Source organism: Panthera tigris, chromosome B1 (assembly GCF_018350195.1).
Source record: "Panthera tigris isolate Pti1 chromosome B1, P.tigris_Pti1_mat1.1, whole genome shotgun sequence".
In the NCBI taxonomy this organism is placed as follows: domain Eukaryota; kingdom Metazoa; phylum Chordata; class Mammalia; order Carnivora; family Felidae; genus Panthera; species Panthera tigris.
The window spans coordinates 203,505,655-203,532,821 of record NC_056663.1 but is presented as its reverse complement, the minus strand read 5'-3'; the positions used below and the strand labels follow the sequence as shown (position 1 = coordinate 203,532,821).

At 59.2% G+C, this 27,167-nt stretch overlaps 1 protein-coding gene across 2 annotated transcripts in view; it reads left to right on the top strand.

Moving 5' to 3' along the window:
• UVSSA (UV stimulated scaffold protein A) overlaps positions 1-17,692 on the top strand; it is a 28,975-nt gene extending 11,283 nt beyond the window's left edge. For both annotated transcript variants that reach the window (XM_042985168.1, XM_042985169.1), the window contains exons 8-14: positions 2,854-2,965; positions 8,793-8,931; positions 9,324-9,449; positions 10,127-10,310; positions 10,720-10,831; positions 13,630-13,804; positions 15,407-17,692. In XM_042985168.1, coding sequence (XP_042841102.1) covers positions 2,854-2,965; positions 8,793-8,931; positions 9,324-9,449; positions 10,127-10,310; positions 10,720-10,831; positions 13,630-13,804; positions 15,407-15,500 — 942 coding nt within the window. In that variant the 3' untranslated portion in view covers positions 15,501-17,692. The remainder of the gene's footprint in view (positions 1-2,853; positions 2,966-8,792; positions 8,932-9,323; positions 9,450-10,126; positions 10,311-10,719; positions 10,832-13,629; positions 13,805-15,406) is intronic.
• The last annotated feature ends 9,475 nt before the right edge of the window (positions 17,693-27,167 follow it).

The following is a 27,167-nucleotide window of genomic DNA, read 5'->3' as shown; positions in this document are numbered from 1 at the left end:
TAAGCTGATTGCGTTGTATATTTTAGCCGTTTTATTGCTTGTTTAATTACGATCCCAGAGGCTCATTTTTCTAAATCCTTTTAACCGTGGGTGCGAATCCATTTGTATAAGACCCGCGGAAGGCCCGAGGCCCTCCTCTGCGCCTCCCCGTGGCTGCGGACAGGCTGTGCCCGGGAGGTGTCTATCCCCCATCCCTCGTCCCTCGGGTCTGGCCTCTCCCCAAAAGGGCGACGCGGTGCGGGAGGGGGCGTCCCAGGGGCCGCAGGGCTCTGTCCACCTGCCCAGGGGCTCTCCGTTAGGGAAGGTGGGGGGGACGCAGGGGCTGGTTTCTCGAGAGTGTTCGTGGGGTTTATTGCGACAGGGAAACTCAGCTTCTGGCAAACACAGAACAGCTTATGAGCCCACTCGGTTTTGAGGACCACCCACTTTCAACCGGATGCCTCCTTACAGGACGATCCCAGCGGGCTCCCCTCCTCTGCCTCCTGCCCCCAGTGCCTCCCCTTGCCTCATCCAGTGCTGGTTTCTTACCAGCCTGTGACCTTTGACTTTGAGGGGAAGTCCTGCCCCGGGACTGGCTCCCATGGGCTCCTGCCTGCCGGCCTCAGTTTCCCCAAGCCATGCTGCTTCGCCAACGTCTCGTGGAGAGGGTTTTCTGGCCTGCCTGGTGGTGGTGCTCCTGCTCTCTGAACAGGCGTTTGTGTGAGGCCCCTGGGCAGGTCACACAGGTGTCACAGCCGCAGTGACTGTCCTGGACGTGGCGCCCCCTCCACCTCTGGACACCAGATGTCACTGCCCTTTGCTGATGTGCTCAAGGCCCGACATCCAGGGTCACTCTGAGCTCCGGGGGGTTCAGACAGCCGAGCGAACACCGCGAATCAAAAGGAAGTGGAAGCTTTCAAGCGTGGCTTCGATATTGGCGGCAAAGTCCGTGTCTGACTCTGCGTCGCTGTGGTTTGAGTGGGCCACCCGCCACCAGTGGACCGGAGGTGAGCACCCTGCGGTCGAGTCAGCCGCGTTCTTCCGGGGGACCTGGCTGCACAGACCCAGGGGGCGGCGTTCTGGAGGTGGTGTGTGTGCTGCCTGGTGCAGCCTGATCAGTGCTAATTTAAGAACAAAGAGCAGCTCAGGGCTCCGTGTTTCTTCACAGGAATAAACAATTTTAGTTGGGGAGAAAGAGGGCATAATTCCTAATAGTTAGCTAAGCAGCCGAATATTTTTTAAGAAATGAAAATTTAATAAAAGTCCCTGGTGAAATTCAAGGGTGTGAACAATAAGCATAATATTTTATGAAAATGACCCCGTATTTAAAACCCAGCACTATATGTTATGCATTGTAGCACCCAGTGCACATCTACCTTTTAGAAAATTAAAACACATAAATTCTGTTTAGTGTTTGATACGCGCTGCACTAGCCGAGAACCGTAATGCCCTAAAACCTTGGGCTGCTTTCCACCTTTCATAAATTCCTGGGTAGATTCTATACAAAAATAATTTTCAGGTCCGCGGCTCATTGTTATTCAAACGTGATTGATCGTCGTCATTTGCCCAGCTCGGGAGTTAAGTGCCCCTGTCATTTCCAAAGAGCATAATTGGGACGTTTCACAGGTCAGTGGTGGAGACAGGCTTCCCTTTTGATCAGTGTTAGACTGATAACAAAAATTACAGTTTCCAGTGATTAATGTCTCCCGTGCTTCCCAGATGCACAGCCGTGGGTTGTACCTAAACAAAGTGCATTTGCATCTGATTATGCCTCTCCGGGCGGGCGGTGGCTCCTGCATGGGCGTCCCGGGCCCGCAGGTACGGCCGGGTCACCGGGTCGCTGCCGGGGCCGCCACCAGGCCCAGCTGTGCGGGCAGGCGGGCGCTGCCGGCGTCTGTGACTTGGCCGGGCCTGGTGTGGGGCCAGCCCGAGGCCTCCTGTCCCCTGGGTCACTCAGGCTCTCCGTCCCCTGCTCAGGCCTCCTCTGTGCCTCTGAGGTGTGCTATTGAGAGAGGTTTTGGTGGTGCAGGCGTGTGCCACAGGGCCGTTCTTCCAAGGCTGCTGCTTTGTACCTTCAGAGGCCTGGCAGTCTGCATTCGCGCGACGGGGGCCTCCGTTCTGGAAGTCTCCTCCACTTGGTCTGAAATCGGCTGCGGCCGTGGTGCGGAGTAGGCCGGGCTCCTGCTGGGATCCTCTCCCTCGCGTCCTGTCCTAGGGCCACAGGGGTCACTGAGGAGGGGGGCGAGGAGGGGGCTGCACAGGACCAGCCTCAGAAGCCCGATTCCTGGGTGTGCGGCAGCCTCCGCCTCTGCTCTGCCACGGACTGGGTGCTGCAGAGGGTCCCGGTGCCCCAGGAGCGAAGCAGGCCCTCCGGGCGGGCTAGGGAGCAGGTGGCCCCGCCCAAAGGGAATGGGCTCTTCGGTGGCTCTGTCACGAGTGACTCTTAAGGGCAGGTTATTCCAGCAGCACAGGCACACCACTGTCCCCGGGGGGCCTGGCTTGAGCTGGACGCCACCCTCAGCTCGGCCCGGAACCGGGGGCATCTTGCCTCTCGCTGGGGGAGACGTGTCTCACGGGGCCCTGGGAGCACGTCTGCTCCGTGAGACCTTGAAGCCGGGTTTCTTGCATGAGTTTCAAAGGGAACGAGGTAGTGGGGCAGGTTTACGTGTGGCTGGACGTGGACCCCAGGTGGCTGGCCGGTGGAGGAGCCACGGGGCTGGCCTGAGCTGAGGCGCAGGGCCTGGAGGCCATCTTTGGTGTTTGGTGCTGCCTCGAGCCCGTCGCCGAAACCCAGCCCGGAGCGAGGTCTCCCCCGGCAGGATCGGGAGCCTCCGGGCCTCTGGGCTGTTCTCACACACAGGTGTGTTTCCACAGACGGGCCCAGCGGTCAGGGACGAGGACGAGGACGAGGACGACGACTTCATAGAGGTCCCAGAGAAGGAGGGCTATGAGGCTTGCGTCCCCGAGCACCTGCAGCCCGAGTGTGGTGAGTGCGGCCGGCGGTGGGGTGGCAGGAGCCGAGGATGCTGGGCCTCGGGCATGACCTCTCGTCTGGGGTCTGGGGCCCCCTGAGCAGGGGAGCCAGCCCTGGCGTGCGCCCTGCCTGGTGACGCTGCAGATCTGTCACCAAAAATCACGCCATCTTCCCCCTCGTGCCCAGGGCCCCTCTCCCAGGCCGGCCCTGTGCTGGGCTCCCGCCGTCCCCGAGTCGGGCAGGCGCCACCGCCCCTTCTGGGGGCACAGTCAGGCCGGCTCCGCACGAGGGGCAGCCCTGCTGGGGACACACGAATCCGGGGTGGGGTGGGGGGGGCGGCTCCCACGTCCAGGGGCTCGATTCCCGCTTGCGGCAGGGGCACCGGGCGACAGAGACTGCTGCCTCCTCCCTGGTCCCCGGGCCCCGCGTGGCGGAGCACCCTTCCCTCTTTCCTGACTGTGGAGCCGCGGACGGTGGCGGCACGTCAGGCCCAGGACGCCTGTTTGCCGTGGGGCAGAGCAAGGTTGCTCCTGGGCAGTGTCGCCCTGTGGTTTCCTTGCCAGCGGCCCAGGGTGGTGGCGCACGGGGCCGACCCCTCACGTTCAGAGGAGCCAAATAACCACAAAACAGGTGGATGTCTGCCCGAGGCTGTGAGGCAAAGCGCAGGTGTGTGAAGAGTGTGGGTGGTTGGCAGCCGCTCAGGGGTGGTGCTGTGGCCCGTTAGGGGCCTCACGACCCGAGCAGCACAGCCAGACCCGACACCTGCCGTCTGCCAGCCAGGTGACCTCTCCCCAGGCGCCGGCCTGCACGTGCGTCCCGCCCTCTGCTCTGGCCGTGCTGACCTTCCGTTCGTGGCTTTTTGGCCCCCCCCCCCCCCACCGACCACTGGGGGGCCCTCCTGCCCTTTGGTCTTGTGTGTTCTTCTGCCGTCCCTGGGTTCTGCTGTCCTCCCACCGGAGCGGGGGCTCCCCGTGGCCAAAGGCCTCACCCGTGGCCAGGCCAGAGCCCAGCAGAGGCCCGGCCGCACTGGAGGCCGCTCGTGCCCGGGCTGGGACGGTGGGCGGTAGCGACGGGACCCCCGGGGAACGGCCCCCCCCCCCCCCCAGTCCGGTCACTTCTCCGGGCCTCTGCAGCCCGTGCCCGAGCGCCTCCTGGGGCGTGCCCGCCACCCTGTTCTTGCTTCCCATGCCTGGGCAGGGTGCCCGGCAGTGGTCGGGCCGCGAGCCCCTTGGCCCTGCCTCTGGGGCCTGGGAGCCCACGCTGACCCTCGGCTCGTCCTCCGCTGAGCTCTTAGTGCCGCAGCTGCTTGTCCTGGGCCCTCTGCAGTCTCGCTTTGAGGGCCCTGAGCCCTTCCCGCAGGAGGGAGAGCTTCCCTCTGGCCTGTGGCTTGTGCTTGGTGGCCGGTTGTGAGGAGAGCAGTGACCACAGCCGTGGCCCGTGGATCTGCCTGACCACCGAGGGGCTGGCACGTGGTCTGGCCTTGCCAGCCTCCGGCGGGGGTGGGGGAGCTCCCGCCACTCCCACTGGCCGGGTGGTGAGCCTCCCTGTTATCCCGCTAATCAAGAGTGGCCGAGGGGGGGACTGGGTGTCACAGTGCCGCTCACAGGACACTCGATGGGATCCTGCCCTGCCGCTGCGTGACAAGAAAGCCCCAGCCCCACCGGCAAGAGCAGTTGAGCACCGAGCCCAGCTGAGTCCTGCTCCCGGGTCCCCCAGGTGACCACAGAGGGCGAGCGCACCTCCAGGGGTTCTGTCCGCTCGTCTCCCCGGCCGAGGCCCCGGCAAGACAGGTCAGCTGTTCCCACTGAGGTATTTCTGGCCCAGAGAAACCCACAGGCCTACAGCGTGCCCCGTCCCTCCGCTGAGCCCCGGAGCGTTTGCCCTGCAGGAGGAGCAGGTTAGCAGAATGCCGCCTCCTGTCACCTGCACCTGACGCCCGCTTCCTCGTGAGGCCCGCGGGGCCCGTGTTGGGAGAGACCCCGCCGGTCTTGCCGCCACTGGCTCAGCCCTTTTCTGTGGAAGGCTCACGACATGCTGTCTGTGACCCGGAAGGGAATGCTAATGGCCGACGCGGGTCAGGGCCCGGTGCTGTCCGTCCGTCTGTGTTTGCTGAACTGAGTCCCTTCCCGGACAGGCGGGCTGCCGAGGGCCTGGCCGGCGATGGAGCAGGGGCCCCGGGGACGAGGCCAGCCCCATACAGCCCAGCGGGGGGGGGGGGGGGGGCGCGGGCACAGGGTCCCAGGGGCGGTGAGAGTCCCAGTGAGCTTGGGGCTGGGCCGGGGGCGCTCGTGACCTGGGACGGGCTGCCGAGACGGCTGTGCGCCCGGGCGACCCCACCCTCAAGCACGCGGCGAGCCCTTGCGGGCCTCCAGGGCCCTGGGGGTTTCCAGACAGAAGTGTGCCAGGGCGCGGCAGTTCATAACGCTGCTTTATATTCTGTCACTGTTTTTTCAATTAAACGCAGGCGAACCCTGCAGTAGATTCGTCTAAATCCACACGGCTGAGGACGCTGGCGCTCTTTCTTTCTCAGTCCTCTCTCTGAATTTTCACCAAGGGGCTTTTATCTTCCCCTTAATCCTACCATTTCTGTCAGGACATAATCTCTTTCTCAAATTTACATTTTAATTACAAGGCCAGCTGAACCAGGTAAAATCAATAGTGTCAAGCTCGGCGGCCTAACTCCGCGCGAAGCCGCAGCCTCTCCATTTCCTGCTATCGATTCATCTCTCCCGCCCTGTCTGCCTTCGCGCTCCAGGCAAATGGGTGCCACTTGGTCAATTTAAACAAAAACGGGGATTTGGGCGTTTTTCTGACGCTTTCTGAAGGCGACCGTGGGAGTACCTTTGAGCCACGCTCCCGCTCCCGTACTCGAGTCGCACGCCCCTGGGACGGGCGGGCGCAGCTGGCGGGGCGGGGCGGCCGCGGCCTCGCTCTCCTGGCAGATGCGCGCTCCCGGGCCTGAGGAATGCCGTCTGCTTTTTGGGGTTTTCCTTTGAAAGTGTGTCAGCAAGATTGATTTTCTACAACGACGTGAAAGTGGTAGTGTTTTTTTTCGTGCCTAGAGTATTTACTCTGCCTTAACACGCTTACCCATCTTTTTAATGGTTTAAAACAACAAATCAATGAAAAATATATTTCATTCTTGTAACTCTTAGGAATTCTCGTATCGATCCTTGGGCTGTGATTGTATCCATCTAAATGCCACAGTGCCCACTTACCGGTCTTGCCCACCGCCACCCCCCTGCACCAGGCGTGCGCGTGTGTCGCGGGCACGCTCGCCGGGCCACCGCGACGGGCCCTGCGGCGGTTAGCGATCCACCTCGTCCACGTCCCGAGTGGGGGCGCTGGGGGGGTTTGGGGAGCTGGAGCTAGGGTGTCGTGGTGATGAGGGAGCCTGCTTGGGGTCCCCAGCCTCGGGGGACCCAGCACGCCCGAACGGCTCTGCCCTTTGCTCTCAGCCACGGGAGCCTGAGAAAGGGCAGCGGGCGGGCTCGCTGGTCTTCTGGAGCGAGCGCGGGCAGATGTTTCCCGCGAAGGGCCTGCGGCCTCCGGGGGCCCCCGAGAAACCAGCCGTGCGACGGCCAAAGCTGTCTGCCGCCGCCCACCAAGCTGCAGAGGGCGGGCAGCCGCCTCTGGGCCGAGTCCGTCGGATCCTGCCGCAGAGAGCCCGAGGCCACCTGAGGCGGGCGCGGCCCCTCCTGGTGGTGCTGGCCCAGCGAGGCCCTTCCTGGCGCCCTCCCCAGGGGCCCTGGCTCCCTAGCAGAGTGGCTGGGCTGAGTCGGTAGTCGTGAGTTCGTGGGGGAGGGGGCGGTGTGGAGTGGAGTGTTCAGTGGGACTGTCTACACCACCAGTCTGTGCGCTCGGGAAGTGCGCACGCCTGTGCGCTAAATACCTCGTGTCCGTGTCCGTTTCTGACGTCTGGGGTCTCCACTGCCCGTTGCTGTGCACCCTCTGACCGCTCCGTGGCCCCGGGATGTGGTCTGGGGACGCTGCTCCTGTCCGGGGCCCGTGTGCCCGGAAGGGCCCCTGGGATACAGCGTCCCGCCGGCCCGCCGCATGGGCCCTTTTGGTCTGCCCTGCGAGGGTCCGCAGAGCCCCCATGCCGACTGTCAGCGGTCCGCGCTCCTTGCCGCCTGCAGAGTGAGTCCTCCCTCACGTCCTCGTTCCCGCTTTCTGCTGACCGGTGGTTTTAGGTGGGTCTGGTGTAGACAGCAGGTCGCTCCGTGTTTTAAGGCCGATCGGTCTGCCTCTCGGCTGATGGTGATCCATTTAGCGAGTTGTTACTACTTTGCTGCCTGTGCCCAGTTTCTGTTGTTTTCTTTCTTCCACCTTTTATGCAGTAGGATGACGTGTCTTCTGGTTTTGGAAGTATTCGTTAAATGTTAGTGAAATGGTAAGGATGTTAATTTTTCTGAGGGCCGTTTTGAAAGATTCATCCTCTGTCCTATGCACTGCCCTCGTCACCACGCTCGAACGTCTGTCCTGGGCCTTGGTCTGCTGGCCAGCCCCGTGGTCCCCTGACTTTTACAGAGCCAGTCACATCCCCCCCCCCCCCCCCCCCACCCCGCCGGCTGGCCCAGCCCAGAGCTCCCTCCCCTCCCTCCCGGCCGATTGGCTGCTGCTTCCGGAGTGTTTTCAAGGCAGACCTTCCTGTGTGCTCCCCCCCACCCCCACCCTGCCAAGGGGTCTTGGTGGGAGGCTGCCCCTCAGGCTGGCTGCAAAAGCTAATAGGAGAAAACGCTGGAAGTGTGATTGGCTTTTCCTTCAGTCTCCTGAGGCCTCGCCCCTGCCTGCTCGCTGTCACGTCACAGGGAGCATGGGTCTTCGAGTAGGTCTTTCCGAGCACCCGCCTCTTCTGTTCAGAAGCTTTGTGGGTCTCCTGCAGTCCCTGTAACTCTAACAGCTGGGTTTCCCCCACTCTCTCCTTCCTGACACCCGGCAGGCCCTTCCGATCTTTCCCACGTTTTCCAGCAAAATAGCGCTGCCTCCTTCTTGGGTCTCTCACCCTCCAGTTGTCTTTCTGTCCTCCTGGGTCCAGGAGCGAGGGTGCTGGTGTCCGTGCGTCTGCTCTCCCCACCTGGGAGAGCCCCCCCCGCCCCGCCACCCCGGCTTCATGCCCGCGTGCCGCCTGGGGGTGCCCGCCGCTCACGTGTGCCCCTCCAAGTCCCGAGCTCCTTGGCCCCGGAGGACTGTGCAGCCTGCTCGACCTCTCGTCCTCTGCCTGGGACACATCACTCAGCTCGTTTCCTTCCTTTCCTGGCAGCTCACGGTCCTCACGGTGTGAGCCATGCTCGGCCCGCGGGCCCTCAGCCCCTCGGCGGGGAGAGTGCTCAGTCCAGGCCCCTGGCTCCCACAGCGAGTTAGGGGGGGTGCGATGTGCTTGGGGTGGAGCGCCCCTGGTGTCCGAATCCACACTCCGCCCCGTGCGCCCTGGGGCGCCGGCCCGCACGGCGACTGGGAAGGGTGGCCTCTGCACCCAGCGGAGAGGGGCAGCAGGGGTCAAGGCAGGGCTCGGTAGCGTTGAGGAATCTCTCACCCTGCCCTGGGGACTTGGGGGATCTGGGGATGGATGCCGGCCCGCAGAGGTCGGTGGCCTATTAGCCTCTCTTCTGCCCGCGTCCCGTTGAGGTGTCGGGAGACCCCAGCGCGGTGGCCTCATCCTGCTGGCGGCAGACCAGGCTGTCTGTGGAACGTGGCCGAGGGTTTGGCAGTTGGAGGGTTTGGCACTAACACGTGCGGTCACTAGCGTGTTGTCACCGTGAGATGGGGGCGTGGTGGCCCCAGGGGTCTGTCCGGGGTCGTGGGAAGGGTGGTGGGGAACAACACCTCTCTGTTCCAGGGCTGGAGAGGGACCCGGCGGCACGGGACTCACAGGCCCGGAAGAGGATGAGGAGGGATGAGGAGGCGCAGGACCCCACCTGTGCTGCCGCCCAGCTGCACGCGCTGCACGGACGCTTGCCCCCGCCCCCGAGCCCCAGGTGACCCCCGGGTGCCCCGCCTCCCCGCAGAGCGCGGGCCGTTGTCCTCGAGCTGTTGAGGCCCCTTTGGCCCCTGGGAGGCGGTCCCCGGCGTGCGCCCGGGCCAGGGGTCATGAGGTGTACAGGGGCTCGCGGAGGGCCGTACCATAGCCACCTTGTGGCCGTGGGGCGTTCAGCTCCCTGCACAGCTCCCCGGGGACGGCTGGGGCCCGATGCTGGGCTTCCCGCAGGCCCAGGTGTCCGCCCGGAAGCCCGGGCCCGAGTGTGCTGACGTGGGGGCCCGTGTCTGTGCCCGGGGGGGGGGGGGGTGGAGGACACGAGGGAGAGGCGGGTGGCTGTGGCCGGCTCCAGGCGTGCACCGTCGGTGTGTCCTGTTCTCGGGGCCTCTCCAGGGCACCTGTGGGACCAGAGGAGGCTGGGAAGCTGGCCGCAGAGAGGGCCCGGGCGCCTGTCGTGCCCTTTGGGGTGGATCTGTGCTACTGGGGCCAGGAGCAGCCGCCGGCCGGGAAGATCTTCAAGTGAGTGAGTGTGTGTGTGTCGGGCACCCACCCCACCGCCCTCGCCCGGCCGCGACTCTCGCTCCCTTGCCCCGCAGTCCCTGTGGATGCCAGGAGGGCGTGGGGACGCCCACCACATGGCACGGGTGTGTGGCGGCCGTGGAACCATGTGCAGTGTGCGTCTGCACTCTGTCTGAGGTGCCCTGTCGCTCGTCGTGCTGCGTGGTCTGGCATCACCCCGGGAACGAAGGATGGGCTGCCGGGACCTTTGTGACCCCTCGCGCTCCTTCAGTGCTTCTGCACCCCAGCCCCTTGTCACGGCCACCCCACCCACCCCTTGCCCGGTGCTCTCAGACGCCCCCCCCCCCCCCCCACGGGCCAGGCCTGGGGTTCTGCCAGGAATTTCTGGGAAGCTGCCCCCTGGCCGTGCTGGCCTTCACTTTCCGTCTGGGGGCCGCCGACGGGAAGGGGCACGATTTCCATCTGCGTGTTTCCCGGGCTAGTCCCACTCCTGCCGGGCCGGGATCGCCCCTGAGGTCTCTGCTCTGCCTCAGGGCTGCTGGCCTTCAGCTTGTGGCACCTGTGGTCGGGTCCCAGGGTCTCTGCGGCGTGCCCTCCCCAGCCTGCCCGGCCCAGGCCTCGCCGGCTGGGCCGTCCGACGGCCTCCCTGCGGCAGCGCTGAGAGTCTGGTGTTGCAGGTGTCCCTCTGAGCACCGCTTCTGGAAGCCCAGTGAATCGCACGTGGAAGTGGACAACGCCAACGTCTCAGAGATGCTCCGGAGCCGCTACATCACCTTCGCGGGGAAGTTTGAGCCCGTGCGGCACCGCTGCCGCGCCCCGAGGCCCGACGGCCGGCTCTGCGAGCGCCAGGACCGGCTGAAGGTGAGGCGGGGCCGAGGCCGGGAGGGGCAAGGCAGGGCGGGGGGCGGGGGAGGGGGTGCGGTGCCCGGCTCCAGCCTCCCACTGCCGCGCTGGCCGCTGCCGCCCCAGGGAGGGCTTGCCTGTGGCTGTCACGCGTCGCTCAGGTGGGGACTTGTGCCGGGGTTGGGAGCTGGGGCGCTCCGCACTTTTTCCGGCGCCCTCGCTTGCTTAACACCGCACCTCCTGAGCCCAGTCCATACGGAACACGCCGGGCGGGCGGCGGGTGCCGGACTGCCGTGGGCCCCAGCCTCCCCACTCCCTCGGCCCACCCGCCTTCACAGACGTACCCCAAGAGCCCCTCCTTTTCGGGGTGTGCGAAGGAAGGGGCATTCCTGTCCCGCCATCCGAACTGCTCTGTTCTCTGCCACAGTGTCCTTTCCACGGGAAGATCGTCCCGAGAGATGACGCGGGGCGGCCCCTCCGCCCGGAGGACAGGGCCTGGGAGCAGAGGCGGCTGCAGCAGCAGCAGGCAGGGCGCCCGGGTAGGTCTGGGGGCTGCGTGGGGACGGCCGGGACCCTCCCCATGGGGTCTTTGTGGCCACCTGCCACCAGCGTGGTCCCGGCTCACGGCGGCGCAGCTGGGACACAGCGGGGTGGTGCTTTCGCACAGCTGCCACCTGGAGACGTGAATGTGCTCACGGCCGGAGAAGGCCGCGTTGTTGGCTGGTCGGTTGTTTGGCTTCTGGGCTCTGAATCAGTTTTTTTGTTTTGTTTTTTTAAAATATTTTTTAACGTTTATTTATTTTTGAGACAATGCGAGAGAGAGTGCAGGCAGTGGAGGGGCAGACAGAGGGAGACACAGAATCCGAAGCAGGCTCCAGGCTCCGAGCCGTCAGCCCAGAGCTGGACGCGGGGCTCGAACTCACGAACCGTGAGATGGTGACCTGAGCCGAAGTCGGGCGCTTGACCGACTGAGCCACCCAGGCGCCCCTGAATCAGTTTTAAGGAGGTGAAGAAATGGAGGCAAGAAGAGTTAATTGGCTGAAGCCCGGGCTCCAGGGAGGAGAGCAGTTTGCTTCCCGCCAGGCAGACGCACTTGCCCACGTCCCCTTGCCCACGTGTCCCCCGTGCGGACCTTGTGCCCCCTGCCACCCCGCACGACCGGCTCGCTCTCTGCATCGGGGCGAGCTGCGGGCACGTGCAGGTGCGTGCGTCTGTGCCCGTCTGGGCAGGAGCGAGTGGGTCCCGGGCGGGTCCTGAGGCCTCAGGCCTCGGGAGGCTAGGTCTCCACAGAGGCCGTCTCAGGGTCCCGTCCCGTAGGCTAGATTCAGACAGGACGGTGGACTTGAGCCACGTAAGCACCGTTTTCAGGACAACCCAGGGAACTTGTCTCATCCCAGTACGGGTGTCCATGCCCTGTGCTGGGCACGTGCCATGTGCTGGCTGCCTCCCGGCTTCCCAGGACCCCTGAGGAGCAGGGCCAGGGGGCGTCACCAGAAGTGGCCGTCACGGGGCAGCGCACGGGCACACTCCCCAGGCCCCTGATCTGTCTCCGTGTCTCCGTGGTTTGTCCAGCCCGGGCCAGTGTCTGGAGGCCCCGGGACTGCCTGGGGCTCTCGCTCACCTGAGAAAGCCCTGTCGCAGACCCAGAGCCCCGACGAAGGGAAGGCGGCCGCGTGCGTGGGGGGCAGCGCTGGCCTGCACGTGAGGGTCCCAGCCAGGCTGTGTTTGTCGTCATTAGTGGGGTTTCTCCCTTTGACAGATGTTAGATTTCAGGCTGACACCCGGGGCAGTGGATGGCGGCGGGGAGGGGCCCCTGACCTGCTAATCCGCAGGGTGAGGCCTTCCCTGGTGGCTCACACTCAGGAGCAAATTAAGTGCCTATTTTTTGTGTCAGCCCCGAAGAGCGGGTGGTTCTCCAGCCCTCGGCGACTTGTTAACAACAGGTATCGGGGCTGCGGCCGCGGGCCGGCGCTGGCCAGTCAGATGTGAAATAGCATCTCTTTACTAACTACAGTATCGATCCCCGCCTCCCTCGCACGCGGGGCAATTTTCTTTTCCCTGGCGCTAACCTTGGTGACAATGCGCGCCGAGCTCCAGGGCCCGTCAGCGCACAGGAAGGCCGCGCGGCCCCGGCTTCTATTGATTTTCTTCAAAGGCTTTTAAATTGGTCCTTCATTTTACTGAGATGCTCATTCCATCTCCACCGGGCGCCGGCATTTTCTGTTGTGTTTAAACAATTGCTCCATTCACCGGGCTCCTAAACTGTGGCGCCTTCTTATTACGGGAGATAAACTGTTTAGACACTTTTCCTTAATCTCGGATTAATCGTTCCTGGGCCTGAATTGTGCGGCCCTGTATTCCTTCACTTCAAAAAATCAACTTGGGGAGGCCTGGCCATCTGTCTGTCTGGGGCACACAGCCCAGCCCTCTGACCCTGGGCCCTGGGGTTCCCGTCGGCTCTGTGGGCAGGGCGTCCGGCACCCTCCTGCGGGCCAGGGTCGGCGGCCACAGGTCTGGGCACAGGAGGGACATCGTGCCGTCCCGCTCCTGCCCGGGATGGCCTTCCTGGGACGGCCAGCATGGGCAGAGCAGCCCCCACTGGGACCGGGAAGCCGAGACTGAGGTGGGCGGTAGCCGGGCCTTTGGAAGCCGAGGCCGGGAGCCCCCACCATCGGACAGCAAAAGCTCCCCTCGGTTCTGGCAGGTGAGCGCGCCGACCTGGCCTCGGTGCAGCTCGGGGCTGGTGAGGCTGGGCTCTGGGACCGGGTGACGCGTGTTTCCCCTCGGAGCGCTGTCCCCCACCTCATTGTGTGGCTGGGCCGTGCCAGAAGGCACGTGGCAGGAAACTCAGAGCTGTCTGGGTGAACTGACCCCCGCGTTGCTGAAGCCCGCGTCCGGTTCTTTTTGGACCGATAAGAAAGAAGGCTGTGCCCGCGCTGACCCCTTGGCTGTGGCCACCACTGCCGCACGCCCCCACCAGCCAGCAGACGGGCCTGGCAGCCATATTTGGGGGCCTGGCGGGGCACAGTCCAGCTGGAGGCTGGGAAGCAGCCTGCAGATGGCACTGTCCCCCAGCCACCAGCCTCAGCTGCCTTCCTGCCTGAGGGGTCAGTGGATGCACCCGGAGAGGTGCTGGGTCCTGTCCCAGCCCCCTCCTGGCCTCTGTGGGCACAGGGGCCTGCGGGGCACAGGACGGTGGCGGGGGGAGGGTCTGCCTTGCCCCCCGCCCCGCTATCCCCAGCCGAGCCGGCCCCTGCAGCAGGGAGGGATCGGGACTTGAGTAGGGACGCTCTGGTTAGTGTCGGGAGTTCTCCTAAATCTCGAGGCCTCTTTGCAGAGTGGCAGGACCCCGAGTTTATGAGAGACGTGGAGGCCGCCACGGGAGTAGACCTTGGCTCGTCTGGGTCCAGCGGGAGAGGCAGAGGAAAGAGGAGGAGACGCTGTGGCCTCACCGACCTGAAGCAGCAGGCCGACACTGCCCGTGCGCGCATCGCGAAGAAGGTGTTTGCTAAGTAAGAGCTTCTGGCGGCTTCCTTGCCCCCACCCCCTGCGTCTGGGGGTGCCGGAGGGGGGTGACTGGACTCCAAGACACTGGCAAGCCTGGGGCCCCGACTCCGCTCTACCACGCGTTTCTCCCGCTGACCACCACGCCCCTGGGTGGGACAGGTGCTCCTAGCCAGCAGGGGCAGGGCCTGGAGCCGGTCACCCCGAGGGTCACTGGTCAGCCGTTCCCCTAGGGGTGGGGCTTCGCGGACCGGCCGGCCAGCACATCCTCATTTCCCAGTGAGGGGCTGAGGCCTCAGCGGGGGCTGCTGGCACAGAGCCGGCCCTGTGTCTCCTTGCCCAGCTGACCTAGAAGGGCCGGGCGCTGGCCGGGCTGGGCTCTCTCGAGGTCAGTGCCCGGGGACGTCCACCTAGTGACCGTGGGCAGGGGAGTCGCTCCCAAGGCCGGTGGGACCTGCCACGCAGGTCTCCGCCCCAGCACTTGGCCGGTGCCACGGGGAAGCGGGTCAGGGCCTCGAGCCAGCGCTGTCATTGCCTGCTCGCCACTGTGGCTCACCGGAGCCACCTTGCTTATACAAGGTGCCGCCAGAAGGAATTGGGGGGCTTGTTCAGGAAGCCTGTGAGGCCGTCACTTCCTGGGTCAGATTTAGGCACAGGTCTTAACAGGCACCTCAGACCGTGCCTGTGGGGCAGCCTCCTCCAGTAGACCCTGGAGGGCATTTGGCTCAGTGTCCTGGGCAAGGGAGGCCCTTCTTGCTCTCCTGGCCAGCGTCGCCGTGTACTTGGCCTGAGGGGACGGGAGCACGGCTTCCTCGGCGCCCGCACGGAGCCCCGAGGGGCAGGGGGGGTGCAGCACCTCCTCACTGCTGGCGCGTCGTAGGAGTCGGCGTCCTGAGGAGGGCTTGGCCCCCAGCCTCCGGGCACGAAGCTGGCTTCTGGTGGATCAGCCGCGGGCAAAGGGCACCCTGGGTGCTGATGCCCAGAGGAGTGCCGGCCAAGGGGCCTCTGTGCCCGGCACCCTCCCACCACGCTCAGAAGAGCCTTCGGGCTGGCTCCTTGCAGCAGCTTGGTGGCCTAGGGCTCGTCTTGCTGGAGGGCCGGGGTGGCAGCGCCCCTGGGGCCGCGCCCAAAAGTCACGTGGGCACCGGGCACAGGCCCTCGGCCTCACAGCAGCCGGGCTGGGCAGCGAGACACGCCCGATCCGCCACTCTGCGTCTTCCTGCCGCACGTTTGCGGTGTTCTCCTGCGGCCCCACCTGAGGTGGGGGCTGGCTGGGCGGGGAGGGGGCTCGGGGCGGGGGGGAAGCAGGCCGGGCGGGGGCTGGGTCTGGCACTTGGTCCTGGCGCTTGGTTCCGGGGTGCAGCCTGGCTCTGGCGAGATTCGGGATCCCGGGAGGTGCTTTGGGGGTTCAGGGAGCCCACAGGGGTGGTGCCAAGGTCGTCGTTAGGCTCTACACGGGTAGGGCCCAGCTGCTTCGAGCTGCAGGGAGCCTGGGTGGCCGGAGTGTGGCAGCCACCTGGGACCGGTGCCTCAGCCCAGCCAGACCGCAGTCGGAGCCCAGAGCCCTAGCCGGGGCTCCCTGATCACGCCCCGCTTTGCTTTCCCCACAGGGCAGCCGTGCAGAGGGTCGTCACGGCCATGAACCAGATGGACCGCAAGAAACACGAGAAGTTTGCAAACCAGTTTAACTACGCGCTGAATTAGGGGGCCAGACTGGGCGTGTGTGGTCCCCTCTGGCCGCAGCTCCTCTTCGCCCTGTGCCAGCGCTCGAGGACGGGCGAGCGGGCACGGGACCGGGTCGCCACCACAGCCACCGTTCCTGTGTGTGCTTCGTGTGAGGAGTTAGCGCGTATTCTAATTCAAGTGCCCCAGAGCTATGGACTGTCCCTCCCGCGGGGGTGCCACTGTCCTCTGGGCTCCGTCTGGCCCGAGAGCCTGGAGGACACACGGGCAGCTGTGTCTCAGTGGGGCCTCTTACAAAGCCTGTACGTCTTACGACGTGGCTCAGAGTCGATGGGCCACGTGTGACCCCCGGCCCCCGCTTCCCGGCCTCTTCCCTGGGCGGTGATCGCTCGGAGGGGCTCCAGGAAACCCACACTTCTACGCGCACACCGTTTCTAAGACGAACACGCCGGAAGTGAAGCGCTCACGGCGCTGTGCCTTGTGCCTCCGACGCACACGTGTGGGGTGGTGGCTCTGCGTTAGAATGCCCACAGCTACCTCACTGCGCTTGTTCTTCCAAGGACCGCGTCACTGAGACAGAACCCACATACCATAGCATTCACCCTTTCAGGACGTACAACTTAGTGTCACTAAGTGCGTTGACAGTGTTGTGCGACCCACACCACCTGATTCCAGAACTTTGCGTCACCGCAGAAGCAGCCCTGTCCCCGTGGGCAGGCGCGTGCAGCACCTCTGGATTTGTCTGCGGGTTTGCGCCCTTTCTGGACGTTTCACGTGAATGCCCCTCGCGTCCGGCTTCGTCCGCTTAGCCCCGTGTCTCCAGGGTTGTTCTGTGTGATAGAATATGCCAGAACTCCAGCCCCTTTTGTGGCCTAGTGATGATACCCCATTGAGTGGATGCCACACCCTGTTTATCTGTTCATCACGGACATGTGGGTCGTTCCACATCGCTCGTCTATTACAAATAATGCTTCCGTGAACGTTTGTGTACAGGTTTTTGTGTGGACATGTATTTTCATTTCTTTTGGGTTTACACCTAGAAACGGAATTGCCGGGTCATATGGCGACTCTGTCTGACTTTTGGATGAACTGCTGAACTGTTCCAACTCAGAGTTGGACCATTTTAACTCAGCCGGACCATTTTACTTACATTCCCACCGCAGCGCGTGAAGGTTCCAATTTCTTGTCTGCGCTTGTCCATACTTGTTATTATCTGTAATTGGCGTAAAGTGGTGTCTTGATTTGTATTTTAGTCTGTATTCTCCTAATGACCAGTGGTATCATTTTTTCGTGTGTTTGTTGGCCATGGAAATACCCGTGCAGATCCTTTGACCATTTTCAGTCGGATTGTCTGTTTTGAGTTGTAAAAATTCTTTATCTATTCTGGATGCCGGATCCTTATATCGTGTGCCAATATCTTCTCCCATTCTGTCTCACTTCCTCAATAGTGCCCTTGGAAGCACTAAGTTGTTACTTTTGATAACATCCAGGATCTGTTTTTTCTTTTGTTTCTTGTGCTTCTGGTGTGCTAAGCAGTATGGTCTGATCCAAGGTCATGATATACCCCTATGTTTTCTTCTAAGTGTCCTTATCGGGTTAGCTCTTAAATTCAGGTCAGTTTTGTTTTGAGTTAGTTTTGTATATGGCGTGAGGTAGGGGCCCAACTTTGTCCTTTTGTGTGTGGAGAAGATTATTCTTTCCGACCCACTGAATTATCTTAACACCTTTGCTGATTGTCGGTTGGCCATAAATGTATGAATTTATTTCCGGATTCTCAGTTCTGTTCCACTGACCTATACGTCCTTATGCCAGTGCTGCAGTGTGTTGATTAATGTAGCTTGGTGGTAAGTTTTGAAACCTGAAAGTGAGTCCTCCCTCCAGCTTTGTTCTTTTTCAAGACTGTTTGGCTGGCCTGGGTCCCTTGCATTTCCAAATGCGTTTTAGGGTCAGCTTGTTAGTTTCTGCCAAAAAAAAAGGCAGCTGAGATTTTGATAGAGGTTTTGTTGGATGTAGGGGTCACTATACTTAATACTTAATACCTAGCTGTGTGGCTTATGCACTCGGGGTCTCATGATCGTCAGACTCTTCCCCAGCTTCTTTTAGCAACGTTTTGTCGGTGTCCACATTTTGCACTCATTTTGTTAAATGTGTTCTCAAGTATTTTATTCTTTTTTTTTTTTTTTTTTAACATTTATTTATTTTTGAGACAGAGACAGAGTGTGAACAGGGGAGGGTCAGAGAAAGAGGGAGACACAGAGTCTGAAACAGGCTCCAGGCTCTGAGCTGTCAGCACAGAGCCCGACGCGGGGCTCGAACCCACGAACCATGAGATCATGACCTGAGCTGAAGTCGGACGCTTAACCGACTGAGCCACCCAGGTGCCCTATTTTATTCTTTTTAATGCTGTTGCAAATGTAACTTTTTCTGAATTTCATTTTAGATTGTTCTCAATTTATAGAAACTCAACTGATTTTTGTATGGTTTAGTAGCCTGAAACTTTGCTTAACTCGGTTAATTCCAATACATTAGCACGTGCGTGCAAACTTCTTAGGATTTTCTCAACACGCAGTCACATCATCTGCAAACAATGCTTCCTTTTCAGTTCGGATGCCTTCGTTTTTTTCTTTTGCCTAACTGCTTTGGCAAAGTAGAAGCCTCGAGTACAGTGTCGACAGTGGACATCCTCACCTTGTTCCTGGGCTTGGGGAGAAAGTTTTCAGAGTCTCACCCCATGGTACGGTGTGGGCTATGGGCTTTTGAAGATGGTTTTCGCCAGGCTGAGAAAGTGACCTTCTAATTCTACTCTGTTGAGTGTTTTTGTCTTGAAAAAACGTTGCATCTGTCAGATGTCCATCCATCTGTCTCTACTGAAACGATCATGTGGTTTTTGTCCTTTATTCTGATGATATGGTTTATTATGTTAATTGGTTTTTGTACGTTGAACCACTCTTGGCTTTCATGGGATAAATCCCACTTGGTCGTGATAATTCTTTTTATGTATTGCTGCATTTGGTTTGCTAGTGTTCTGTGATTCCATTGACCTGGTGTGTAGTACTTTGTTAAGGACTTTTGTGTCTGTATTCATAAGAGATATCAGTGTGTATTTCTTCTTGTGCTGTCTTTGTCTGGCTTTCGTACCAGAGTACTACTCGCCTCATAGGTTGAATTGGGAAGTGTTCCTTCCTCTCTTGCTTTTTTTGGGAACAATTTATGGAAGATTTGTGTTAATTCGTTAAGCATTTGGTAGAATTCGCCAGTAAAGTCATTTGGTCCTGGACTTTTCCTTGTGAGAAGTTGTTTTTTCTTAATTAACTGATTATCTTCATTTATTATAGATCTGTTTAGATTTTCTGTTCTTCCTTGAGTCAGTTTCAGTAGCTTTTTTTTTTTTTTTTCCTTAACGTTTATTTTTGAGAGACAGCGAGAGACAGCATGAGCAGGGGAGGGGCAGAGAGAGGGAGAGACAGAATCTGAAGCAAGTCCAGGCTCTGAGCTTTCAGCACAGAGCCCGACGCGGGGCTCGAACCCGGGAACCGTGAGATCGTGACCTGAACCAGAGTCAGACGCTTAACCGACTGAGCCACCCAGGCTCCCCAGTTTTAGTAGCTTCTGTATTCGTAGGAATGTGTCCATTTCATATAGGTTTTTTATTGTAATTTGTTGATCTCAGTGGTTCATACTATTCCTTTACAGCCCTTTTTATTTCTGTAAGTTTGGTGGTAACATCTATTCTTTCATTCCTGATTTTAGAAAATTGTCCTCTCTCTCTCTAAAATTTTCTTGGCCAGTCTAGCTAAAGGCTTACCAATTTTACTATCTGTTCAAAACCCAGCTTTTGGTTTTGTTGATTTTTTTTCTTATTTTTCCATTGTTTCATTATTTTCTACTCTATTATTTATTTCGGGTTGCTTTGGGCTTAGTTTTCTCTCTAGTTACTTGAGATAGGTGATTAGCTTACTGATTTGAGGTCTAGCTTCTTTTTCATTAGGTGTCTACATCTGGAAGTTTCCATCTAAGTGCTGCTTTAGCTTCATCGTGTAAGTTGTGTGTGCTCTGCCTCATTTTTATCTCCAAGTATTTTCTCATTTTTCTTGTGATTTAAGAGTTGGCTTAATTTCCACATACTTGTTAATTTCCCAGTGTTTTTCTGTTACTTAATTTCTGATTTCATTCCACGTAGCCAAAGAACACATCATGTATGGTTTCAGTCCTCTAAGACTTATTTTGTGTATGTGCTATCCTGGAGAATGTTCCACATGCACTTGAGAAACTATTCTGTTGTTGGGTGTCGTGTAGACACACGTTAGGTTGAGTTGGTTCGTAGCGTTGCTTACCTCCTCTCTCTCCTTGTTGGCCTTCAGCCCAGTTGTTCTACCCATATTGAGAGTGGGGGATTGCGGGCTCCGGCCATTCCTGTCCAGTCGTTTCTCCTTTCATTTCTGTTGGTTCTGCTTCATGTGTTTTGGGGCTGTGTTGTTAAGTGCACATATGCTTATACTATTATTTCTTCCTGATATACCGACCCTTTTGTAACACAGCCTTCTCTGTCTCTAACAGCTTTTGTCTCTAAGTCTCTTTTTGCGTGATACCGTACGCCTTCTGGTGGTTGTTTGCGTAGTACATCTTTATCTGATTCTCACGTGCTCCTTATAGGTGGCATGTAGCTGATTGTGGCTTTTCATCTGTTCTGCCGATCTCTGCACTTACAGTGCAGTTTACTCCATTTACCTTTAATGTAATTACGAAAAGAAAGATTTACATGTGTCACCTTTCAGCTTTTCTACACATCTTTTTATCTCTCTTTTCCCCATTGTCCTTTTCTTGTATGTTGGATGGACGTTCACTTAATCCCCCTGTGCCTTTCACTGGGTGTTTGTTTTTGTTTTGGGGGCAATTTTTTAGTGGTTGCTCTGGAACCTGCAGAGTGAACGACTGAATATGGTCTAGTTTGGATTCGCACCAACTTAATTTCAGGAGCATTTGCTCTAACATAAGTCTGTTCCCTCCCAGCTTCTTTGTGACGTTTTTTGTCATACAGATTACGTGTTAATAGATTGTGAGCCCGTCAACATAGTTTTGTGATTGTCGCTTTATGCAGCCCTTTTGACTCAGATGGGAAAAGAAAACGTTTACAATCAAAAATACATTTATTCTGTCTGCTCTTTGGCTGCGTGGTTGCCTTTACCAGCACTCTGTGTTTCTTCTTGTGGATTTGACTAGTGTCTCTCACTTTAGCCTGAAGGGCTCCCTGCAGTTATTTCCTGTAGGAGAAGTCTGCTAGCAGTGAATTCTCCCCATTTTTGTTTATCTGGAATGTTTTCTTCTTCGCTTCTGAAGAATGGCTTTGCCGGATTTTGAAATCTTGGTAATAGTCTTTCTCTTCTAACACTTTGACTGTGTCATCTCACTGCCTTCTGGCACCCATGGTTTCTCACAAGAAGCCAGTGTTCACCTTCTAGAAGATGCCATGTACACAACAGGTTGGGGCTTCTCCCTGTTGTTTCCAAGGTACTCCTTGTCGTTGACTTTTGACAGTTTGATTGTCTTTGCTTGTGTCGTCTTTGAGATTTGTTGAGCTTCTTGGATTTAGAGGTAGTTTTTCATCAAATGTGGGAGGTGTGGGGCCATTTTTTCTTCCCCTGCCTCTTTCTCTCTCGCCTGTCATTGGACTCCCATTATGTGTATGTCAGCTGGTTGATGATGTCTCTCTGGTCCCTGAGGCCCTGTTCATTTTTCTTCATTCTTTTTTCTGCTCCTCAGAATGAACCTACTGATCTGTTTTCAAGATCACAGATTCTTTTTCCAACAAAAATCTAATGTTTAGTTGCTCTAATGAATTTTTCATTTCACCTATATTTTCTGAGCCCAGAATTTCCATTTGGTTTTTCTATAATGTCTTTCTTTTTACCAATATTCTCTATTTGGTGAAACACCATTCTCATTTTCATTCTTTATACGTGTCTTCCTTTAATTCTTTGAACATATTTATCATAACCGATTTACAACATTTGTCTAGTAAGTTCCACATCTGGGCTTATTCAGGGACAGTTTCCATTGAGTGCTTCTGTCCCTGTGTATGGGCCACACTTTCCCGATGCCTTATGTGTCATAATTTTTCTGTTGAAAATTAGACAGATAATACAACATGACAACTCTGCAAATCGGATCCTCCCCCCTCCCCCCAAATTTGTTGTCGCTGTTTGTTTAATGTCCTTTCTGGACTAATTATGTAAATCTGTATTCTTTGTTACGCTTGGTCACTGGAGTCTCTGTGGTTAGCTTAGTGATCAGCTAATGATGGAACAGAGACTTCCTTAAATGCTTTGACCCAAGAAGTCTTGTGGTTTTGCAGACAAGCTGTGTGTGCATGTGGGGCTCACTTTGCTCAGCCAGTGAGTTCTCACCGAGAACTCACACTTCCTGCTTGCACAGGGCCTCGAGTTCAGCCGGAGGTGAGAGCTAGGTACTCCTCAGGTCTTCTGAGGTTTTTGACCAGCCTCTCGTTTGCCCAAGCGCATGTTGCCTCTGTGGGTGGCTGCATCATTAAACAGTGCCACTGATTGTTTGCAACAAACCCACACTCGGCCGCTTGAGTCAGGCCAGAAAAAGACCAGCCTGGCGAATGGATTTTTTCCAGGCAGCAGCCAGACAGGTCAAATGGTGCCAGTTCTCTGAGGGGAGGGCTTCGGGGGGCTCCACACCTCGTCTTCACCTCCCAGTGACTGCCGGACGGATTTCCACAGCCGCTGTGGCTGTGAGGCTGCTGGGTTTCAAGGTCACACTGCAAAGCAGGAGAGGGACTGGGAATCGCCAACCTCCCACCATGACTCAGCCTATCGGTCCAGGTCTCTGGTTAATTTCCAGAGTCTTGAAAATGTTAGTTTTGGCCGTTTCCCTCGGGTTCTGTGGCATTTTGGGCAGGAAGGCCCTTCCTAGCCCTTGACCGTTCCCCGAGGTCCAGCACACGGCTTGCACGCACGCATCCACGACAGCCACGGGTGTCCGTCTGGGTCCCCGGGATCGCAAGCGCGGAGCCCCAGTGGTTGTGCAGCTGCCACTGTGCTAGTTGCCGCGGGACCGCTCCCTTCGCTTTCCCAGTGGCAGCAGCCTGCGAGGACGCGGGCTCCCGGAGCCCTGGGCGCTCAGCGGTGGCGGGGCCGGGTGCTTGCCCCGTGGAGCAGTGGCACCTTGGAGTTCTGGTTGATGTGCCTCTTAGGGGGGTGAGCTACTGGGCATTTCTCCTGTGGCAAAGTCCTGGTCGTTTCTCCTTTTCTGGGAGCCGGATGTCCATATCCTTTGCTCGTTTTCCTGTTGACTTACTAACTTGTGTGAGTTGTGGGAGCTCTTTATTGGTTAAGACAAGTAGCTCAGGGGCGCCTGGGTGGCTCGGTCGGTTAAGCGTCCGACTTCGGCTCAGGTCATGATCTCACGGTCCGTGAGTTCGAGCCCCGCGTCGGGCTCTGTGCTGACAGCTCGGAGCCTGGACCCTGCTTTGGGTTCTGTGTCTCGCTCTCTCTCTTCTCTTCCTCCACTCATGCTCTGTCTCTCTCTCTCTCTCTCTCAAAAATAAATAAACATTTAAAAAAATTTAAAACGAAAACATGACTGCTGGGGCACCTGGAGGGCTCAGTCAGTTGAACGTCCGACTTCAGCCCAGGTCATGATCTCACGGTTTGTGGGTTCAAGCCATTCATTGCTTCGGGCTCTGTACTGACAGCTCGGAGCCTGGAGCCTGCTGTGGATTCTGTGCCTCCCTCTCTCTCTGGCCCTCCCCCGTTCATGCTCTGTCTCTCTCTGTCTCAAAAATAAATAAACATTTTTAAACAAAAGTAGCTCAGTGTGATGAGCCTCGAGTATTTGCCGTCTGCCGATTCTGCGATCGCCATTCGGCGAGGTGGATTTTGTGTGCCTTGCATCTTCCCGACCTCTCCTGCCTCTTGTGTTTTGTGTCCCTTCCCCACTCAAGGATTACGTTAAAAAATGTTCCCACATTTCCCGGTACTTTTTTGGGCTTCATTTTCACATTTTGCTCACTGATCTATCATTGGTTTTGATACAAAATATGAGCCCGGAAACCCAGTTTTCATTCCCGATAGGTGGCTGCTTGTGTCATCCATTTCTAACAAGCTGTCTCTTCTGCAGACGTGGAACACCGCCTTTCTCTTAGGTCGACACCCAGGGAAGACAGAACTTTCTTCTGTCCCGTCAGCCCGCCCGTCTATGTAGTACATGCTGTTTTGATTACTGTAGCTTGGTCCTGCGTTTTTACGTCAGAGATGTCTTTCTGTCCGCTCTGAGGCAGTTAGAAAACGAGGGGTGCGCTGAGGGAGGAGGAGGGATTTTGTGAGACTTAACTCAGGCCTGAGTGCCTCTGTGTCTCATCTGGTGCTGCCTCTGCCGGAGTTTCCTGAAGGACAGGCCTGCGCGCTCGTGTGTTTCTAGCTGGTGGGAGAGCAGGCCCGCTGGCCTGGTGCAGCGCGGACGCCCATGGCCGGCTTGGAGCCGGCCTGTGGTGACAGGCCCCGCGAAGGGGCTCCCAGCCCAGAGGAGCGAGGGTGGGGCCATGGCACCTGCATACCTCAGCCCAGGAACGTGGTCCTGAAGGGCACTGCTGCCCCCGCCCGGGCAGGCTGGCGGAACAGCAGAGGGATGGCAGGAGGGACGACCGGCAGGGCCCAGGGAGCATCGTTGCAGGGTCGCAGCCTCAGGACTGGGGTTGGACGGAGCTTACAGAAATGGTGTGTCACAGAACCGGCTGCGCAGAATGGGAAACCCCCGAGTGGCCCTGGCTTGTATGTGTGCCTCTCAGGTGAGCGCCCCAAGCTGGTGAGAAGCCACCCATGGTGCCATTGGAGCCTCGTCTCTTCCCAGCACCAGTGCGTAGGACTTCCATTCCCCAGGCTACCTCTTGGCCCAAGATGGCCGCTGGGGCTCCAGCCATCACAGGGTCTGGAGAAGGAAGGAGGCACGGTGGGGTGTGCCTCCATTTTCTGTGAAGGGCCTTTCCGGGAACCCCTCTTGGGAAGGGAAGACACACACTGCTTGCATGGCCTTGGCCAGACTTGATCATATGGCAGCACCTAGCTGCCCAGAAAGCAAGAAATGGGGATAAGCCTCCAGCTACCATTGGCCCGTGTCCGGGCAAGGGGGAGAATCTGCCCCCAGTAGGGCTGCTCTGAAGGGGCCATCAACAGGTGTGGGTGGGACGTGCCATCCTGTGGTTGTTACCTGCCTGTGGGGGGTGGGGCCCTGGAATGGACCTGTGTCCCTCCACGTGACAGTGCCTACGTCCCCGAGAGTGACCTGCTTGACCCTCCCCTCCCTCCCCCCTCCCCCAGCTGGTGCCCCTGGTGCCCAGGCTGTCTGTCAGCCTTCCCTCCCGGAAGGAAGCCCCCCCCCCCCATCCCTCGAATAGCCTAGGGAGGCCCCTCTGAGCTGAGTGACACTTCACAGAGCCCTGTGAACCTCACGTGACCCAGGGCAGAGACCTGGGGACTCCACATTGGGCCCTCAGGGGGCCACTTTGGGACGGGCCATGTGACAGATGAGGCTGGCTGATTGGGAGCGGGGGCGTGTGGTCACACGTGACTAACCGCGGGCAAGGGAGGAAGGGCAGGAGGGGCACTGCGACTGGTCCGGTGACAGCGCTAGACACACCGGGGAGGCCTGTGAGGCTGAAGACATGGCCCCTCTGCTGCGGGGCTGCGGTGTGGGGAGGGGACCACGTGGACGAGGGCACCACGGCCCCACGGCCGGGCCGGCAGGGTGGGGAGTGAGGTGGGTCAGGGTGCAGGGCCACCAGGGTTTGCTGGAAGACGGTGGGGGGGGGGGGAGGCGGGGCGGGCACGGTCCCAGAGCGGGGGCGGAGCTGCGCTCAGGGTCGCCTCTGTGGGACTGCAGGTGGGGCACCAGGGGTGCGTGGGGCCCGGGGTCCAGCAGAAGAACTGGCAGGCAGTGGGGCCAGGGCCGCGCGGGGCTGAAGGGGAGACGCGGACGGAGACACCGAATCGGACAGCGAGTGGAGACAGCTCTTTGGGTAACTCTGGCTTTGGGAGGGCAGCTGGACGCAATACAGGGTCGGCTCGAAGGAGGGTGCGGACCCTAGAGCAGGTTTGGACGCCGCCTAGCAGAAAGAGTGGGTGAGGAGGGAGGGTGCAGGGGTCAGTCCGAGGTGGGCGGGGAGGGCACATGGCGGGATGGGTGGGTGGCCCGAGCCGGCAGTGGGGGTGAGGGGGCGGTGGGGGGTCACGGACAGAGGGAAGTGAACACACTGGGGTGTGCCCGCTGGAGGGTGTGGCCAACAGCTGGGTGAGCCCATGGCCCCCGCGTGCCCAGCTGCCGGCGGGGGGGTGGGGGGGGGTGGGGGGGACGGAACAAAGCTGGGCAAAGGAGCTGGGCAGGCAGGCAAGGAATCGAGCAACGCTGGAGGGTGCTATGCGGCGGTGGCGGGTCGGCTAGCGGCCCCCTATCCACTCTCCCCTTTTCACTAGGAGTTGCCACCGGCTCTAAAAAACTACATTTCCCAGTCTCCCGTGGCAAGGAGCGGTCATGTGACCAAGCTCTGACCAATGAGTTGTGAGCAGCCGTGTTACATAGGCTTCTGGGAAAGCACCTTAAAAGGAAAAGGGGTGTGCCCCTCTGCTCCTTTCCTTCCTGTTTGCTGCCTGGAATGGGGATGTGATGGCTGGAGCGTCACCCTCCATATGGATCTCTGAGGATGAGGACCCAGCCCAGGGAAGCTGTAGCAGATAGTGGGATGGAATAGGGTTTCCAAGGGCTCTTTGTAGGTGTCATGGCTGCCTGGGGCTGCCAGCGGCCAGATTTTCCTCACACAAAACAAAATAATCTTTCGACTTGTGTTCTTTGGATTTTCTCTTTCATGCAGCCAAAGCCAATCCCACTAGCAGGGGACCACAGAGCGCCAGCTGTGGGCTGGGCACGGAGGGAGACGAGGAGGGCTGGGTGGGTGGGGAGCGGCCTCATGGGGAGGGAGCTCTGTGTCTGCCTGGGCTCGGCAGTTCCTGGGCCGGAGCCTGGGGGTCAGTGTGGTGAGCAGAGCCTCCCCAGCAAGGCCCTCAGGGAGGCCTGTATTCGTCTGGGCTCATACTTGCAGGGCCTGTGCCTTGCTGGACAGGAGACTCCTCCCAGGTGATGGAAACCACGTGGGTGTGTTCTGGGATTACAGACGGATGCGACTGCAGCCAGGACTGGCCCTCGGAGCTCGAGGAGGGGCCATCCCTCGGTGCACTCGGATCCCAGGACTGAGACAGCCCTTCCTGGCACTAACAGCGAGGTCGGCCCCCCGTGGGGCAGGGGCAGTGCTGAGGAATCCGGAAGACCACCACTCCCCTCTGCCTCTAGCTCAGTCTGGGCGCGCTGGAGACGGGGCACCTGGGAGTCTGCCTCGTCCTCTCCCTCTGAGGGCGGTGGAGCGGCAGACTCCCCTGGGCTCAGCAGGTGGGCTTAGGGGACGCGGGGGGCTCCCTGGAGCACAGACCCCACACCCGCTCGGTTGATAGGCTTGCCTCCTCTGGCCTGTCCTCCCGGCTCGGGAGAAGCGGGGGCTGTGGCTTCCTGCTTTGGCAGCCCCTGAGCCCACTTGGGCTAAGTTCACCGCAATGCTGTGAGTTGATTTTAGGCCAAGAGCCTTCTGGAACTTTCTGGAGCTCTGGGTCTCCTCTGTCAGCT